At 40.1% G+C, this 20,678-nt stretch overlaps 1 protein-coding gene across 1 annotated transcript in view; it reads left to right on the forward strand.

Moving 5' to 3' along the window:
• The window catches only part of NSUN3 (NOP2/Sun RNA methyltransferase 3), a 102,764-nt gene extending 82,291 nt beyond the window's left edge, over nt 1-20,473 (forward strand). Inside the window, exon 7 of the mRNA XM_084801228.1 lies at nt 19,242-20,473. Coding sequence (XP_084657354.1) covers nt 19,242-19,345 — 104 coding nt within the window. The 3' untranslated portion in view covers nt 19,346-20,473. The remainder of the gene's footprint in view (nt 1-19,241) is intronic.
• The last annotated feature ends 205 nt before the right edge of the window (nt 20,474-20,678 follow it).

Below are 20,678 nucleotides of genomic sequence, written 5' to 3' on the forward strand. Positions count from 1 at the left end.
TTCCTCCTCCTCCTTCTTCTTCTTTTCTTCCTCCTCCTCCTGTTCTTCCCCTCATCCTATGTAGCAAGCACAGTATGGGGCCTTATGGTTTAAACCACTATGTGAAATATGCAGCAAATATTTGTTTATTAAATTATTATCTGCAAATTGAGCTCAACCATACAAATATCATTTCCAGAGTGCTTTTATTTCATTTTGCTTGTTCAACTACAAAACTAGTCAGAGCCTTGCTATATTGCAGAGTAAGTTTAAAGTTGATAGGCTCAACTTGAGACCTGTATTAGTTTGTTTTTCTCTTGCTGTGATAAAAACACTCTGAACAAAAACAACTTAGGGGGGAAAAGATTTATCTCATATTCTCCCATCACAGCCCATTTTTGAGAAATTTCAAGTGGGAACCTGGAGGGAGGAGCTCTGAAGGAATCCTGATGATTGGCTTGCTGTCTAGTTCATGTTTAATTGCCTGTTTATATAGGCCAGGCACACCTGCTTAGGGGTGGTGCCACTCACAGTGGGTTGGGTCTTCCCATGTTAATCATCAATCAAGACAATCTCTCATAGACAGGGCTACATGGCAATCTGGTCAGGGCATTTCTTTCCCTAGTGACTCTAGCTTTATGGAAAGTTGATGAGAAAATTTCACCAGCACAAGGCCTCCAAGATTGTTTTTTTTTTCCTGAAAATTACAAAGATTGAATTTATTCTGAGATAGTTGAAGAATTGAATTTTTTGTAAATTCATGCTTAATTTTGTGCACTTCATGCTGCAGACATAATTCTAAGGTGTTCTTGTTGCATCTAGAATGGCTGGATTTGGCTGATTTCCTTCTAGCTTGTGTCTTAACCGATAGGAAACATTGTTCACATAGCAAACAATGATTCCGCATACAAAGTGGTGAGTGTTCTGAGTATCTGTGGACCTAATAAGCATTAGATATTGATACTGTTGCTTCCACCACAGAGAGTGAAGCCCTAAATATGGAAGACCCCATTTGTAGGCCCAATGCTACAGCCCATTAGCCATGTGACCTTAGAAAAGCCAGATATATTCTCTGGGCCATGATCTTCTCTTCTGTAAAACTATGGGGATTAACTTTATGTCCTCTCTCTTGGTATCAAATTGTATTTTTAGTACCAAAATATTAAGAAAATTAATGCATAGAGGATAGACTCTTGGTCACTTTTTTTTTATAAAATGTCTGCACTTAATATATGAGGTCATATTAATAGTCCTATTTACATATCTAGTATAATTGTCATGATACCAAGAATGAACATATAAATGATTTCATTTATTGTCAAATGCACCCCACAAGTTAAAGGTTATTACCTTTGCCACCTGGAATAGGAATTTAGGGCATATAGAAATGAAGAAACTTTTATAATATTAAATTTTAGGTTAGTATATAAAGTAATGGGCTTTAACAGGGAATCCTTATGTTTGTATGCCACTATACTGTTCCCTTCTCTTCTGCCCTTTTCCATTCTCTCTTTCCCACATCTGGTTCTCTTCCTTTAACTGTTGGTCCCAGTTTTAAATAACTCTTAATGCACCTAATAAATACAGAACCAAGAAATTATATCCCATCTGTAAACTCAGAGTCAACTACACTGTTTCTGCTTAACCCATGTCAAGAAAATGGCAATGTTTAAACACAAAGCATGAGGAACTTCATAATAAAAAGGACAATTTCTGACAATTAGGTAGACCATTAAGGCCAGTACTAAAAAAATCATGATTAAGATGCTTTCAGGAAGTTTCTATATTCTACTGGGTAATTTTATAAGATTTGCCCATGTCATGGCTGGCTGAAAGTCCATTTGCCATCTGTTGTGAAAAATCTCCATCTTTTTGCTGTCTTTGCGCAATCGCATAGTGTGTGTAGGTGGCATCCTCACTGTTGCAAGCTGAGATCCTGCAAGCCACCAACCCACCATCAATCTAGCTTTTCTCCTCACTGTTACCCAGTGTCAGTAATAGATTTCCAGCAAAACTCTGCAGCCTTGGCCTCCTACCAATTCACGCTGCCTGACTTTAATTGCTTCTTAATCCTTTCACTAATCTCTCGTTGATCCTCTAACGGTGTGCACATGAGCCATCCCAAACCTGGTCCTACTCCCAGTTTCTGGTCTCGCTCTTGCCTCTCATTTTGAAGTGGACAACCGTCCTTCTCTTTCAAGAAGCCGAGACTGAGCACAATAGAAGGCTGCTGCTCTTCCGCTTGAGTGCGAGGTGTCATATCTTAGTCACCTCCATGTCTCTGCCTCTGTACTCTCTTTATTGAGTCCTTCTTCCGTGCTAGAAATTAGCTTGTTTGGTACTCTGTATCTCTTCTTTACCACTAAACACCACTTCCTTCTTTATCTCCCTAAAATTTGTTATTCAGTGTCTACATGTTTGTACCAGCCACCAGTGCCATACTATATTGATTTCATTGGTCCATGTCCTATTGAAGCTATTCAGGTCAAATGCCCAAGAGCCATTTTTAATATCTAGTGAATGATAATTATATTTCACAATTCTTTTTTTCTTTTTTTAAATTTTTTTATTAATTTATTCTTGTTACATCTCAATGGTTATGCCATCCCTTGTATCCTCCCATTTTCCCCTTACTCCCTTCCCCTATGACTGTGACTGAGGGGGACCTCCTCCCCCTTTATATGCTCATAGGGTATCAAGTCTCTTCTTGGTAAACTGCTGTCCTTCCTCTGAGTGCCACCAGGCCTCCCCATCCAGGGGACATGGTCAAATATGAGGCACCCGAGTTCATGGATATTTCACCATTCTTATTCCTTTTTACATGTCTTAAATACTAGCCTTAGCTGATACTGCCCTTTCTCAAGAAACTTTTTCTCTTTTCCAAGATCTCATAACTGTTTAAAATTTTGCTTTCTAACTCCCACGCACACACTCTTTCATTTCACAGTGGATGACTTAAATATTGGACTGCAAGCTTGTATGTCTTTTGTTTAAGTTGTAGGTTATCCGGAAACTCTGTTAGTTGTAGCACCATGGATGCATTCTATCCAAAACAAGTTTGTATTTCTCTTACAATTGTTCTTTCTCATCGCTCGCATAATAGAACTGCAATACCAGCACCCTGTTTGCCCCAATGCCTCTTCATTTGAATCCAATCAAGTTCCACTTGTCTGATTGCATTAATTTTTATGGTGCATAAGAAATTAGTACAAATTTAGCTATTAAAGCAATGCAGAGTCACCATCTCACCTTTTCTCTGTGCCAGAATCCTAAGTACCCGTTAATTACATTTTGTGTGTGAGGTCTGCAATATGACTGCAGTAGGAATGTTGGCTAAATGATAGGTCTTATCTCACAGCTAAACAGGAGAGCAACCTATTTCTCAGCCTTTACACATTCGTAGCAGAAACCTTAACTTATAAAATGTTAGTTTTAGACGTAATAGTTTGTGGCCTGCTTCTCCAATGCTAGTGTGAGAATGAGTGGGTTTTCTAGGAGATTGGTCATTAGTGACCTATTTCCTACTTTTTATCCATATTAGTTAAGAGAATAACATCCAGGCTCCACTACCAAATTCCGTTAGCCAGAAGAAATTTCCAGACCCTGTTTACATCACAGAATAGAAACTATGGTGGAGATGGGCTGTCTTATAATTTTGTTCACCACACTGTTCTTTCTATGGGGTTTGGACAAGAAAAAGGAACAGAAGTATGTAGAGAGCTTGTCTCCTTGAAGATGGGTGACAGCTTTAGGCTAGAATTCTCTAATGTCCTTATTTTTTTTAGCAGAATTGATCAGATTCATTCTCTCATGAGATAAGTTCTCCAAGTCTATGATTATTATTCCTTTGTTTGTAAGTTCAAGTTTAGCTCTCTTTTCTAAGCATTTTGCTCAATCACTGACAAATGCACTGTAGAGTATTTACTGTGAGCCAGCCACCGTTTTGTGCTGTAGAAAATATTAGGTGACTTGATGACTACTCTTTGTACATTATAACCTTAGTGTTCAAACAATTCAAACTCATTGCCTTCTCTCTGTCTTGTATCCTTTAGCTTTGTGCTCAGGCACCTTCACTCACTGCCTGCCATAGTCAGAGATTTGCTTATCCATGCACCATTCTGACATTTTCTGTCCAAATTGTCTAAGCCAGCAGTTCTCAACCTGGGGGCCATGACCCCTACAAGAATCCTATATCAGGCGTCTTGCATATCAGATGTTTACATTATGATTCATAACAATAGCAAAATTATAGTTATGAAGTGCCAACAAAACAGTTTTATGGTAGGGGGTTCACCACAACGCGAGGACCATGATTAAAGGGCCATGTAGCCGGTGTTTGCTACTTAGTGGGTTCCTTTTTATTTTCCAGCCATATTAACTCCCTAACACTAGAACGGAGAGAAAAAAGGATGGAGCAGAAAGGGGGCAAAGTTATCATTAAACTACTTCCTGCTGATTAGGCGTGTCAAGTTCCTTGGGCCAAGTTTGACTTTTGCCATCGGGATATCTAATTTCTTCTCGTTTCTTTGTGAATGGCTACTTGACAAATAGCAACCAACCAACCAACCACCACCAACAGCCACACCACTTCTTAGGACCCTAGCATTTAGGGGTCCTGAAAAAGTTCTCTGAACTTTTTCTGAAAAGTTCTCAGAATTCCAAATGTCACACACTCAAAGAAACCAGCTGCATCTGGTAAAACCACATGCTTGCTATAACACGGGGCAAATCATAGTCACTGCTATGAAGCAGCCTCTTGTCCCCACACCTGGGAACTAAAAATGAAAACATCCCATAACATTTCTGTGTTTTTTTAAGAAAAAAAAAAAGTCTCATTACAGGGCTGCAGCACCAGGAAGGTTGAAGACCACTGGTCTAAGCTTTCTACTTCCGTACTTCTTCAGCCCTCAGTGCTGCCGTATTAATTCAGGCAACCAGTTCTCCCTGAGATGTCTCTCCAAGTTTCCTCAGTGTTCTCCTTGACATTATTCTTAGTTTCCTCCATAAATCAGGCACATTTAGGATGACCTTTCTAAGTTCTATGCCTCATTAGGTCATGCTTTGCTTAAAGGCTGTCAGCAAACCTGACAAAAAAATACATCATGGTATCCAGTGTCTTGTGTGACTATTTCACGGTCAAGTGTTGCTGTAGCCCTACAGAATTGCTATCAGTTCTTTGCACTTGCTATCCTTCCTGTCTCCAGCTACATGTATTTGCTGGCTCTTTTTTCTTCAGACATCCTCCCGTAGTCCTGTCTCTTACCATTCTCTTGGATTTTAGTGTTGAGTGTTACAGGGCTGCAGTGTTGGGCTGGAAAATGGAGATGATTGCATTGAACCCAGTATCCCTGTTTCTACAACGTGACTGAATACTCAAACTTAAAAAGTGTTGTTGAGCTAGGCATGGTGGCGCATGCCTTTAATCCCAGCACTTGGGAGGCAGAGGCAGGTGGATCTGTGTGAGTTTGAGGCCAGCCTGGTCTACAAAGTGAGTTCCAGGACATCCACAGCTATTACACAGAGAAATCCATCTTAAAAAAACAAAACAAAACAAAAATATTGTTAATGTTTTGAGATGGAAGGATGAAGAAATTGTAGAGAATGGGTCACTACACATTCAGTAGGGCTAAGGTGATCTGTTTCTTCTGCTCTTTTCTTAATCAGCCATATCAATGAGCAAACACATATTTTAAAAACTATATTCTTAATGATTTACCTTTCTTCCTTCATACGGTATATCCATTCCTCCGAACTATTCATTGTCTCCTTATCTTCATTTTTCTTTCCAGCTCTTGTAGACTACTAGTCTGTTCTATTTTCATAAATTTAACATCTTAAGGTTCTGCAGCAAAGTAAGGTCATACAGTTATTTTTCATTTTGTCTTAGTTTCTTTTAGGCAATTGCCCTCAGAATTTGTTTGTGTCATCATAAATAGTGTTTCTTTTATTCTATTTCTGTTCATGAAAGTTCATTTATTGTATTTTAAAAATTCAAACACACACACATATACATAGAAAGGTTAGGTTACATAAACGAGTCATGCACTACTGATCACAAAACTGTAGTTGTAAGTATTGCAGCTCTGAAGGGAAAAGTATCCCTGCAGTTAGGAGCCAAAGAATACTACATAATCACACGGCACAACAAACCTCACACAGGGGATTTATTGGGAGGGGAAAATCAAGGAGAGTGGCTGCCTCTGTACAGGTAAGAAACAGTAGCAAACTGAACAGGAGGCAAGGCTTGAATAGGATTTCTTAGGGGATAGACTTTCCAGGGTGGAGATTTCCAGTGTGAGGACTGGTAGAATTTCAAGTCCTGAGCTTGAGAGAAGCTCAGGAATTTCTGGGTTTTGTTGTTCAGGGATTAGTGGTGTTTTGTTCTCAGGGACTGAGAGTTTTCTGTGGCAAGCTCAGGCACTGGGGGTTTTCTTCTTCAGGGATTGGAGAGATTTTTTTTTCATGTTACAACAGGGTCTTGGGGCTAGGAATGACCATTACAGATGTTAAGGCCATTAGGGCCTTTTGGGAAGTCTGGGGAGTAGGGCTTGGCCACTGGAACTCCTCAGGTTGGTGGCCTGGCCACTTTCCTGCCTTGAAGGTTTACAATGTTTTCAAAGGGGATCCACCTGCTTGATTAGCCAACAACAGCTTTCCATGCAGTGGCCAGAGCTATGACCATCCATTACAGATCACCAACCCATGTTGTATAATAAGGTGTCTAGACTCAGAGACTGTCTGGAATGCTACAAAAAAACATAGTCTCCCCTGTTGTAAACTCAGTGTCGTAGAAAGCTGAGCTCAAAGAGGGCAATAGAATTCCCAGTGAGCTCTCCTAAATTCTGTATCACTTAGCAAAGCCCACGTGAGCCTACTAAGCCAGATGGAAAGGGACTACCTTCTTGGTATTAGTAATAGGAAAAGCACTGCCTTTCTAACTATGCAGCACCATAGTTTTCCCAGTCTTCAGTACACTTAAGCACCAAGGCAGGTGCCTGGAGACTGAATGATTGCAGACACCCTCTTGCTGGTGAAAGGAAAGTCTCAGCTCCAGAGGCCAAGCTGCTGCCCTAATACAAATGACCTTCCCCAATTTTCAAGAAATTCAAGGTGGAGTAGAGAGGTTCTGGGTTCTCAGACACAACCATGGCTCTATAGGGATATTCATTCTCTCTGTCTCTGTCCCTGTCTCTGTCTCTCTCCCTCCCTCCCTCCCTCCCTCCCCACTCTCTCTAATTTAAATGGAGACTTGTCCTTCCCCTGCCCTGAAAGATACACCACAACTCTCTTTTCCTGTCAAGATGCAGCTCTTTCCAGGGCCATACACATCTGTGCTATACTTCTGCCTCTGACTACTCTGTGTTTTAAGCTAGAAATAGGATTGGCAGAAATGTCGGGATCTTGCCTAGGACACATTCTCAAGGTTCTGTTCTTCCCTGCTTCTTGAGTACATTTGTATTTCATTCAGCATTTATTGCGAAGGGAGAGGACTTAACTTTTTAATGGTTTAGGTTTTAAGGAATTTTTATTTTCAATCTTCAAGATTTATGTTTTTCCTCTTAGTTGGAACTGGAACTAAATTAATTTTGTTTGGGGGAAAAACAATAAAACCCAGTGGCACAAAAGAATAATCTCATGCTATTTATCATTAATCTAAGAGTCAGCTGGGCAGTTAACTTTGCTGACAGATGAAGCTCACTGATCCCGGCAGGCTCACTCACACATCTGTGAAAACCTGGCAGCTCTAGGAGGGTTGCTGAGTCAGGCTTAACTTACTTATGTTTAGTTGAGCACTGATGGTTTGGCTTGTGTGATGGAAGTGATTCATTTGGATCTATTTCACCATGCAGACCCTTGGCCTGGGTTTGTGCTTACGCTGATGGTGGCTCCCAAGGCAGGGAGTGGAGAGCAAGAGGGGTCATAGCCTCTTGAGATCTGAGTTCAGAACTAGCACATTGATCCTTCTGCAGTTGCTTGATGAAAGCATGGGTGACCAAGATTTAAGGAGGATGGAAACAGATACTACCTTTGGAAAGGGAGGATCTGTCACACAGTACACGAGTAAAGGATTAGGTAGTGTTGTCATTTTGGTAACCAATCTGTCACCATTTCCTTTTTTACAGACTTTGTATTGGATAGATAGAATGTTGAGACAAGTTTTAGATGCCAATGATTATCAGATTACCTACTATACATAAATATATATTATGTATACATATATACATAATATATATGCACATATACATAGTATACATAATATATAATACATGTATATATTATAAATATAAGATATATACGTAATATATTATATTATTATATATAATATAAATATTATATATATAATATATAATTCCAAAAAGTAAAAGATAAACCTTTTGTTGTGAAATTGCCTTCCCTGGAAAGACATAGCAGTATCTATCCCAATGAAGAAATAAAATTCCACTACTGTTCACCTTGGAGAACCAATGGGTTTACTTGGCTTACTTGCAAGAGCCTGCATAGAGAGCTACTATTTGGAATGTTTGCTACTCCAAAGCAGGCACACTGGGAAGTCTGCTCCCAGCATGGATGATTGCTTATTTGTTACTGCTCAAATGGAACCCCCTTCAATTACTACCCCACAAACCCCTGTGCAACTAGAGAAGAATTGTATACAGAAGGCTGAGAAGAACAGCCAAAATCTCAGGTACAGAGCCAAAGACCCTCCCCATTTCTTCTTTTGATAAGGGTCAACAAGTCACATCATAATGTACTCGGTAAGTGTGCACCACTGATCTGATGAAGATGGTATTTGCTTTTACTCAAAGGATCACAGACTACAACACCTTAGGTTTCATAAATTCTTTGCAAACAAATGAGCACACCTTTTCTTCATCTTCCCTGGCATAGAGCAAGGGCACTGCATTCAGAAGGCTCTCAAAATATTTGCTGCATGAATCATAGGAACTTGTAAGGATTAGCACACAAAGCATCGTACTTACATGTCCTTTCCTTCCAATGTGGCTTGAAAGAAACAGGGACGTATGAACCAAACATATTCTGTTGCTATTATCTGGATACTGATTTACTTACTCATTTGATGTTAAGGACTGAACCACATTATGTTTTCATCACTAGCTAACATTTGGCACTTCTGGGGAAGATACAAGGACTGATTCCTCCAGACAGTTAAAATATTGACCACAACCTTACAGAAATGAGACAAAAACAATCACTAGGGGCATTACAGAGGCCCTACCTATTCTACGTTCTGTGAATGAAACAAAAATAGCCAGAACAAAAGCTATGCCATCTGTATGTGGGGAAAACAATTACTCATCAAACAGTTCTTTAGTTGAGCTAGCTTAACAATATTAATAAAGGGTTAAACAGTCCTTTTGTGAAAGCATTTAAATTAATACTGAGAGCTCTTAACTATCCACATTTAAACCACAGGTTAGAAAAATATAGGTAAATTATAAAGATAAGCTACCCTCAGACATAGAAACTGTGAACAAACTGCAGCTAGAAAACTTGGTTATTAATGTGCGATTTTCTTCTTTTTCCACTCAGGGTGTTTTATGTAAGTGTGTGTACAAGTAGAAAGATGAGGGGAAAGGGAAAGAAAAGGGGAGAACTTCTTAGGTATTGATATTTGTCTTTTGCTTGGCAGATGTATTTCTGTCAACATTCAAAAGTTGGAAGGAAATGAGACTGATGTATATTTTAAAAGAATGACTTTGAAAAAATGGGGTAGGGGAGCAGGTTTTAGTTAGATTTTATTGTATTGAGGTCTTCTCTGTTTGCTTTAGGAGATACTGTATTTCCTCACACGCTGTTTTCTTTACAATGGAAGGTGATTAGAATTGTTTCAATTAAATTTGAATATGAAGACCTTGATTTCACCAAAGCACAGCACACTAAAGAATGAAAGAAAAATCTCTCTCACAGTCTATATAATTATTACAGGGTATGATTGCAATCCAAATAATCCAGGATGTGAGGGAAATAAAGTGGCAATATTGATGTAAACTATTGTATTCATAAAAGTTCCTCTCCTTTTTTTTTAAATAACATAGGCAGTCAAGTTGAGGTGTTATAACCTCAAATTTGTATTTTGCTCAAGCAATCCAGATCTTATTACATTAGGCAAACACTATTCAAGAGAACACTGGATCATGTAAATACCTTTAATATTATTCATGAATTTCACTCCTACTGTAGGTTGGAAATATGCTACAGATACTCTGTTGTGAATGGCCTTTCTTAGCTTCTAATATTGCTTTTATACATTTTTTTCATAACATTTTAAAAGACTTTGATTTACCTTCCGAGCATAGGAACAATGCTCTGTCCTAGGCCTTTGCTCTGGTTTCTTTACTGTGCTCCTGCGCTGTGTTTACTTTTCAGCTTCTTGTCTCCCGTCGGCACCAATTTATATCCACAGTCAGGATTGCACATGAAAGTTAATGCCTCTAGCTTTTGACAGCATGGGGGTTTTAATGGAAGTGTGTTTTTAATCAATCTATAGTTTATGGCTACTATACAGTGTGTCACCCACTGGCAGGAACAAGAGCTTCAACTCCTTGTTCAATGGGGCAGATTTGTTAGGCAGTGCAGCTCATGTCATAGGAAAGAAATCTAGAAATGTTTTTATTTCCTCAGAAGAAGCGGTGAGATGAGAGCTGTACTCAACACAGCTTGGGCTGAGCCCAGACTGTTTCTTTCTCTGTTCTAGCTATGCCTATCCTTAGGCTTGGAAGGTTCTAGTCTTTGTATAATCTAATTTTCTTTAAGCTCCGACCTTGAAGGCTTCAGCTCCATCTGCTAACCTAGGCTTAGACTGTTTTCAGCCTCCGAGACTTACCTCCAAATAAGCTCACCATTGCTCGTTCTTTCTGAACTCTGGTTGGCTGGTTCAACTCAGCTGTTCTGGCTCAAAACTCCTCTCCAAGTTGATTGATTCAACCTGGCTTCTCTTGGCTTCTCACTGAATTGCTCTTCTTGGAGAAACTTCTGATCTCTACAAACTGAACTGCACTGACTATATGAACTGAACAGAACTGAATGGAACTGCACAAACTCAATTCTGCTCTCTCTCTCACTGTGCTGCCCTTAAGTAGCCTCTCCTTCCTGTTTGTTATTGTGATAGTTGGGCGTCCCCTATCTCTGACTCACTCTGTCAAAATTTTCTCTCTGATTCAACAGACTTTGTCTGCTCCCCAATTAGATGTCACTGATTGGGATTAAAGGTGTGCTAAAGACATGTCTGTATTCCAGCTGGATGACATAGGTCTTTGGATGTGATGCTTTGCTAGAGTAGCCATTTACTGGATTAAAATTTCTCCACAGACATCTTTGGAGGATAATGGGATCTCAGGAAAATTAAAATAATATACAATATTAAAAACTAGAGGAAACCACTTTAAGGCTGCATATATTATATTACAGTATACTGCAATAGTCCCTGTAAGTAGCATTTCCAGCTTCCTATAATAATATTAAAGTAGGCTGAGCAGACGTAGAAAACTGTATCAGAAATTGGAGTAAACACCTGAAAACAAGTTTAAAATCTTACTTGGGTAATAATATATGCTCATTCTTTGCCTTCATTTAAGTATTTAATGAATATTTATTGCACATCTACAAGACTCAAGTTGCTGTTTAAGGCATAGAAGATAGAAACAAAACTAATTTTTTGATGTCTTTTAGTAAATTCTAGAAGAAAAGTAGACCAGTAGGAAGGTACCCACTGGCAGATGTGATTTTAGGTACTTTGGTGACACTGTCCAGACAAGGTGGTGTCTCATCACCCTACAATGAATAGGGAATGAATGAAGTCTTTGTGGAGGAGATGCTGTGCTTTGTGAAGATATATGTGAAAATATATAAGCAAAGGAAACCAGTTTAACCCAAAAGTATGAGGGAAGGAGGCTTGGGAAGAGGCAGGGCTAGAAGGTGAGTGCAGCGTAGGAAAGATCCTTTAGAGAGAACCAGGCAACGATTAGGTTGATTATGCTATGGGGAAGGCTTGACATTTCACTGAGTACACCTGAAGTCCTTGGCAGAAAGAAAGATTTGATGTGACTGCTGGAAAAGTTTTGAACAGCATAGCATTGAATAGTTAACCATAATCACATTGTCTCAACAAGTTGAAACTCTTCCTTAGTAAACAAGTCCTTTCCTCTTCCCCAGCTCCTGTGAACTGCCATTCTACCTTCTGTCTCTGTGACTTAGGGTGCTTTTGGTACCTCATCAAAATGGAACCAAGTAGTTTCTTCTTGTGCTTAGCTTAGTTCAGTTTGACATGAACTTTATATTTTGCCTTTGTATGGTATCTTTATGCTTTGGTTTCCATGTGTGGGGTCATAAAACTAAAGAGAAGCAAAGGCAGAGCACAGGTACAACTTTGGATGCTGTTGCGGCATTGAAGATAGGATTATGGTAGTGTGTGGAAGTCTTCAGAGGTGGAGACACATGGAAATGATCTGGGGAGATGATGAAGATAAAGCCGATGTGACTGGCTAGAGCTCTGGGCATATTATGCGACGGAAAGGAGATTGGATGTGTCTTAATATATAGAAAATTTTTCCAAATAACTTTAGCCTTGACTATTATTCATGTCCATAGTAATTTTGTAAATGCCAAATAAAGAGTCATTTTTTAAAAAAAATTCTGCAGGTGACAATAGTTGACTTGATGACTCAGGGTTATTCTTTGAAGCTTAAGGTTTTAGCACTGGGGATGTAGACCAGTTGGCAGAGTGCTTGCCTTGTATTCATGAGGCCTTGTGTTTGGTCCCCAGCACTGCATATCCTGGCAGGATAGTGTTTTCTTGCAAGCTCAGCACTCTGGAGATAGAGGCATGAGGATCAAAAATCCAGGTTCATTCTTGCCTACATATCCACTGGGATACACAAAACCTTGTCTTGGACAAAACCAAACCAAATGAAACAAAAATCAACAAAAAAAATGTAGAGACTTGAATATTTTCATCTAGATTGAAAAAAAGAGATGGCTGCTATAAAATCTAAAGCTCGAGCGTATCAAGGAATATGAGAAGTGTGTCTGGACAGGGCACAGAGCTAATGAGCATTTTCCAACCAGGGAAAAAGGATGATCTGATTTCATTAGGAGTCAACTACATTCTACAAGATATCTTGAAATATTATTTGAATTATATAGAGTTGGAGATGAGCTTGTCTGATGAAGTCCCAGTGAAACAACCTAGACAATTAGGGAAGATGGCGAGGGAAGAAAAAGTATTTGTAAAGAAGTTCTGCATATATGTGTGTGGTGCGTGTGAGTGTGTATAATTCTGAGGGTGGGTGTCTAGGATTAGAGCTAGTTTTGTGCCACCAAGTGTGGGGGTTGGGGACAAAATCAGGTCTTCTGCAAGGAAGTGCATGCTTCTTAACTGATGAGCCACCTTTCCCTCTCCAGACCCCCATGTGTCTCTTGATTTTTTACTTAAACATTAGAAAGACAAGAAAAATAAATAAATGAAGGATGGTACAGACAGAAATTTTCTCAACATATTGAAGTATTGAGAACAGCAATTGAAAAATATCCTGAGTGCTAAAACGTATTATTGCTTCAAACTCCACAATGAAATGCCAGTTATCTGTGACTTGAGGTTTTTCAAAAGAACTAGTTATTGCAGTGTGCCACACTCTAAACAATGTAATGGCAGAGACATAGTCTCCTAAACTGTGTTTGTCTGCCTCTCACTCATTCTGTCCTGTATTCCCCAGATTGCAAGCAGAGAGAAGCAGCACTGTTCACTGGTAACTGATGTGTTCTCTCTCTCTCTCTCTCTCTCTCTCTCTCTCTCTCTCTCTCTCTCTCTCTCTCTCTCTCTCTCTCTCTCTCTCCTCTCCCTCTCCCTCTCCCCCTCCCCCTCCCCCTCCCCCTCCCCCTCCCCCTCCCCCCTCTCTCTTTCTCTGTCTCCCCTCTGTCTTGACCAGTCTTAAAGCATGTCAGGCAGATTTTTTTGTAATTAACTGAAAAGGCACGCAATTCAGTTTCACTTTGCTGAACCCAATCTGGAGGATTGACAGCGTGCCTTTAATAGATTCCTTCAGTAGATAATTAAACCAGTTTAACGCAAGTGCTGCATGAATTAACATTTGCACTTGGTATGAATATTCAGGGCGCCCATGCTTTCTCGGGTGTGAGTTGTTTCTCTGGGATCTGCAGAAGTGCCTGTTAGGGACTTGTAACGTATTGATTAGTGCCGAGTGGCACAAATTAGAGGGTTGGGGCACATTCTTAGAGTCAGAGATGAGATGTGTACTGGTGGGACTTACATTTTTTCTTGTAAACTCTAACCCAGACAAGCAGACTGCCTGTTTCAACCAGTCATATGCTTGGATTTTGCTTGAAATCGCTTTGCAGAAAACTACTAGATTTCTTGGAATCCTGCCATCTGTTCATTTTCCACCCTCTGTGAGGTTTTTTTTTTTTCATCTGTAAGCTTAATCTCTAGATGTTATAAATATGATAACAATGGTTGAATAAATAAATAAAGACTCATTGGCCCATTGGAACGTGCCTTTTGAAGTGATGAAAACTGCTTTGGCACAGCTTGCTAATGTACTAAACAGTGGTGCAGAACTGTATTTGAATGGATCTGGACATCTCCAAGAACTCCGTGCCATTTTAAAATTCAACTATGAGAATATGAGGACTCAGATGTGTGCTCCTTTGTAATAAAATACTTGGGGAGCATGGAGGTGAACAGGGCATTAGATCAATGAGAATGAAGCAAGTTAATACTTTGAAGTGGTGAGCTACAGAAAACATAAAATGGAGGGCCTTTTGGAAACCGAGAGAGGTTGTGTACTATGAAGATTAGTCATGGACTGGGAAGAGAGTGCTTCGGTAAGAACTGCTTTCAAAACACAAGTGAGCTGTGTGGTCATGGGGCAGTCTCTGTTCCTGGACTGTAAATGCTGATAAAAATGACACTTACAAAAAAAATGACACCTGCTTTATGGGCCTGTTTTGAGGATTATGGGAGTATATATATATATATATATATATATATATATATATATATATATATATATATAATGTGTGTGTGTATTCACACACTTTTACTAGTGGTACTTTGAACTGATCATTTATAAAATAAATAAAACCACTGTAAGTGAACTTTGTGGTATTCTGAACTCTACCTGCTAAGAGTTGACCATAACTCCCAGCAATGGAAAGATCAGTTTTTGCTCCTTCTATAGTCTGCAAGCTCCTGAGCCTCCCTCTCCTCTCCTCCTCCTTTGAGGTCACAGGCACTTAGGAGGTTAACGTGAGGTCTGGCTCACAGGTAGAGTTTTCACAGCCTAGGGTGTAGACACATGATGTACTTGCACTCTTCCCATGGTTAGCCATGTGCAACTCCCTCATGGGGGTAAGTAGCCAGGGTATATGAACAGCAGCTTCTAGACTGTGCTGTGTCACCCAGAAAAGCTGCAGCTGTATCCCTCGCCTTCTTGCTTTGTGGTCAAACATCCCTGAAGCTGAAGGTAGCTTGTTCCTGCTAATCAGAGCTAAGGTACTGGAGTATTTCCGCACATCTGAGGTCTGCATCCTCAAGCAGCCTGAGGTCTTTATATATTGCTTGCTTTGTGGTTTTAACCCTTTCTTTAGTAAACTTTCATAGAAGATCCTAAGAAGGAATTCAAAACGGAAGACTGGTCCCCTGTGCATTGGAAGGGGAAATGTGTCACTTTATTCCAGGGATATGCCATCCACCGTGTAAACATTAATCTCAATGATTTTAAATCTCTAGTTTAGAACTCTGGGTGTTGCCATCCAGTTTGAGGCAGCCCACTCTCTTTAGAGTATTTGTGTAGCTTTGCTACATAAACATTTGCTTAAATTTTCTATGTCCATTCAATGAATTCTTTCTGTTATGAACACAAGAACCTGGTTGACCTAGGTGAGTTAGTTGGTAAAAGGCACTTGCTGCTAAGCCCAACAATCTGAGTCCAGTCCTGAGGACCCACACAGTAGAAGGAGAGAGAGCGACCCCCAGAAGCTGAGGAAGTCTGTGTGTCACAAATATCACACACACACACACACACACACACACACACACACACACACACACACGTAATTTAATAAAAAAGAAGATATGGATTAAGAGCTCTCTGAAACAGAAGACCACCTAGGAACTATAGGAAATACCTGGCAATATTTGTGTCACTCTTCTCACTTTGTAGTCATTTTTCTAGAAGTGACTTCATAGGAATTTAACTAAAGTTGTGTACTTGGGCCTGACCCTGCACTGAGTCCTGTGGGGAGGGCTATACTCTTTGAAAATGTTAACTTTATGACTAAGTTCCAGGGTGAAAATGTCTGGTAGTGTAGTCAACACAAGAAATCCGCCAACTTGGAAGAACTTAAGTGCCCTGTTCTGCTGATAAAAGCCATGTGTGTTCCCCTTCTGCTCCTGCTTCATTAACGCTCGGTGTTGAGAACAGACATTGTAATTGACAGCTGAGGCTTTCACTCATGCTATGCCTTTCATATGGGTGTGTGGGCTGTGATTATGCATCAGAACTGTCACTATAGTTCGTAAGAGCACATTCCCTGTGCACGCCATTGCCGTCTTAGCTCGCATTTTGCCTCCGTTTCCTTCTGCCGTTTTTTTCTCAAAGTACACATTCATTAGTAAGTTAAACTTAAAACAAAACTTAAACCAAGGGTTTAGCTAAAAATACCCTTTCCATAAATGCATTTGGAAAACTCTATGGCTAACCCTTTGAAGTTGACTGAATATGTGACTAGCTCCTGAGTTGGAAATTAGGGGAAAATGCTGTATAATCATATTCCAGTTTCTCCTAAATTGTTTTTTTTTTTTTACATGCTTTACTATGAAAGGTATAGAGGATGAAGCACATGTTTGTTTGTTTTCTAAATCTGAGGCCAAGTGTGCCCTGAATAATGTGGAACTCAGCAAGGCTGCATGTCACCCACAATATAAACAGTGGGGAATCTTGTAGAGAGCATTAAACCTGCCTGTTAAATGAACAAGATGCTATAAAACTCTGCCTTCACATTTCTGGCCCCAGCATGAGGTTCATTTCCAGGTGTATTTGTCAGTGTTTTCTAGAGAAACAGAACTTATGGAATGAATCTCTCTCTGTCTCTCTCTGTGTCTCTGTCTCTCTCTGTGTCTCTGTCTCTGTGTCTCTGTCTCTGTCTCTGCCTCTCTGTCTCTCTCTTTCTGTGCACCAGCTGTATATGCTGGAATGCTGAAGAGGCAGGCTCAAATGCCAGTAAAGAAATAGGAATGGATATGCTAGCAAGGCGAGGGTAAGCAGACAAATAGCAAAACCGTCTCAGGCTTCCAGAAGAAGGTATGGGCTATAGTAAAGGTATGTCTACCCACCTCAATATCTGGATCTATGGTGTGTGTTTTCCTGCTTCAAAGTTCTGGACTAGAAGTGGATTCATCCACTTCAAACCAAGCAGAAGATGTCTCAGAGATACGCCCTCCATTTCAGGGTCATAGATCATTCCATATATAGTCAAGTTGAAAACCAAGAAGAGCCATCAATCGCACCAGGCAAACTCAGTCAAAGCTTTCATCCTTTCTGAACCTCAGCTGCCTTATCAGTAGCATCAATATGATGAATGCACCTGCATCCTAACCTTCTCTCTTTTCATAAAGCACACATCTACTTATGTCCCAAGGATGATGAATACTCAAAATGTTTTACATCAAACGTTTTGCATAATGCCTGGGCCATTGCAAGGATTCTACAAATTATAGTTTCTTCTTTTGTCTCAGGGAAAGGAATCTGAACAAAGATGATGTTTGTACTTTTTTCCCCTCTAGCATGTTTTTATTAATCAAAGATTAAAAATCTTTGTGTGTGTGTGTGTGTGTGTGTGTGTGTGTGTGTGTGTGTGTGTGTGTAAAGGTACATACAGGTGAGTGAGAATGTCCATATATGTGCATGCTGGGGCCAAAAGTGCACAATGACTGCCTTCTTCTGTTACTCTTCCTATTCCCCTGAGACAGGGTCCACCACCAAACTAGAAGGTTACCATGTTTTGCCTAGGGTGGCTGACCCACAAGCTCCCAGAATCCACCTGTTTCCCCTCGCAATATTGGATTACAGGTTCTCCCTGTCATACCTGATTCATAGATGAGTGGTGGGGATTGAAAACTCAAGAACTCTTTTTTGTAAGCAAAGCACGCTTATCCATTGAGCTGTCTCCCCCAGATCAGAAATCATGTTTTAAATGCTGATATGGGAAAATGATTATAACTTGGTGGTATCTTTACAAAGGCTAGGAATGCATATTATATGCTAATAACATCCATAACATCTCTTCAACACTGTTAATCCTGAGAAATAATGGGAGAAACACAACTTTTTACATAACATTTATTATAGTGAATAGCATTTCTAATATTTAAAAGCAATGTAACTGTAATTATTTATACATTGATTACTAATATTTAAGGTATGCAGCAATAGAATATTTTCCCAGTTGATATTTCCATGTGATGAGGTTTCTTTTTTTTTAAATTTATTCATATTACATCTCGATTGTTAACTTCCCCTGTTTCCTCCCATTCTTCCCTCCCTCCTACTTCCCCCCTTCTCCCCTCCCCTATGTCTGTGATTGAGGGAGACCTCCTCCCCCTATATATGCTCTTAGGATATCGAGTCTCTTCTTGGTAACTTGCTATCCCTCCTCTGAGTGCCGTCAGGCCTCCCCATCCAGGGGACGTGGTCAGAAAAGGGACACCAGAGTTCGTGTGAGAGTCAGATCTCACTCTCCACTCAACGGTGGAGAATATCATGTTCGTCAGCTAGGTCTTGGTAGGGGTTCGAAGTTTCCTGCCTATATTCTCCTTGGCTGGTGCCTTAGTTTGAGGAGGACCCCAGGACCCAGATCTGCCTGTCATAAAGTTCCTCTTGTAGGTTTCCAGGACCCTGTGGGTCCTACTATTTCCCCATTCTTCCATGCTACTCTCTATTCCAAGGGATACGTACCATGAAAAACTTTACTTACCAGGAAAGTGGGTCGGAGGAGAGGACATCCTATTGAGACTTTAGGCGAGAGTAGCATGGAAGGATAAGGTTTCTTTTTATTTTGTAAGTGCTATTCTCTGCATTTTTAGAAGTGATTAGATGTTGCTAATGTCTGCTCTTTTGGAAAGATGTCCACGATTTTAATATCTATGTGAAATCAGCATTTGATTTTTTGATAATTCCAATATATTTTTAGCAATAAAAACAATCAAAATTTCCTATTTGCAGCTTACTGTCCTGAGAAGAAGAAGACTGAGAAAAGCAAGTCTGCTCCCTGGATGGTTTGCTGGACAAAGCATAAAGACTGTGAGAACCATGACTGTCATTGTTAACTTTTCCCCCTGTGATATTGACCATCATAACCTCATTTGAGGCTTTAAATGGATTCAGAATAGGGAGCCCTTTCCTTTGGCACAGAAGAAAAGCTTCTCCTAATATGCAGAACACACCTGCCCTCCCATTGTGTGAAATTGCTCTGACAAGGCTCTATTGGAATCTTGCTGTGCCACAATAAAGTGAACCGCATGCCCAGTCTACCTAGACCAGACTGAACTAAGAGGCGCTGGATGGAAAGAGTCCTCAAGAGATTTGGCTAAACGCAGCCAGAAAATCACACCTGTTTGAAATACTCATAATCACGACTGGAGTTGCTTTCTCTTAATTAACTCAGAACCACCTGAAAGGTGCCGATTAAACAATCTGGCTGAGGAGCAAGTGTTTTGATGCTCACTGGGTAGAAAGTCGGGCTCATTTTTTTCTTAGATATTAAATAAAATGGATTTCAAGGGACTTAACCACATAGGAACAGAAAATTGCCCCTTTCAGCAGCTTAAAGTGGGAAGACTACAGTCAGAAATCTCACTGCTAGTTGATGCTGGATCATTGTCTGTAGATGGATGTTCACCGTGTTGTAGCTCACAAATTATTCTTCACTTCTCCATTGAGAAATACAAGAAGGCTCCAGTCTTCACAGCAAGCAACCCAGCGGGATTGAGAACCCTCTACATCTCAAGATGGGGGAAGATTAAGTGGAGGGTGAAGATATGGGGCCCTGGACTTGAGTTTTGTTTTATTAAACTTGTTTTAGCTTTACTTTATTTTTTTATGGGTGTTTAGCCCGCATGTGGGTCTGTGCACCACTCGTGTTTCTAGTGACCACACAGATCAGAAGAGGGCACTGTATCCTGGGGAACTGGAGTTATAGATTATTGTGAGCTGTTGTGTTGGTGTTAGAAATTAAACCTCTGGAAGAGCAGCCTTCTCCACTTCCGTCCTGGAATTTCCTTTTTTACTTCACTGAACCTCAGCTTGTATATATGTGAAATGTGGAGAACTGTTCCCCCCCCATATTTATTTAACTCTCATTATATATCAGGCATTCATCTTTGTATAAGGAAAACAGTGCAAGCCCAAGGTGTTTGTCTTTCAAGACCTTGACTGAGGCGGGAGGCAACGTGAACTAGAAGGGTCAAGGACAGGCATTGTCATGTGCTAGTCTTTCATCTAGTGTCCTTTGGGGAGGGAGGAAAGTGAATGGGAAAGGGCTCAAATTTTTGTTGTATTTTTCTTTATTCTTTAGGAATGTACAGATGTATAAGATGAAATAGTATAAGCCCAACCCCCAGTTCCCTTTTCTAAACCCCCTGTATCTCCTCAACACATCCA

This window comes from Acomys minous, assembly GCF_964271855.1.
Source record: "Acomys minous genome assembly, chromosome: 11".
NCBI lineage: Eukaryota > Metazoa > Chordata > Mammalia > Rodentia > Muridae > Acomys > Acomys minous.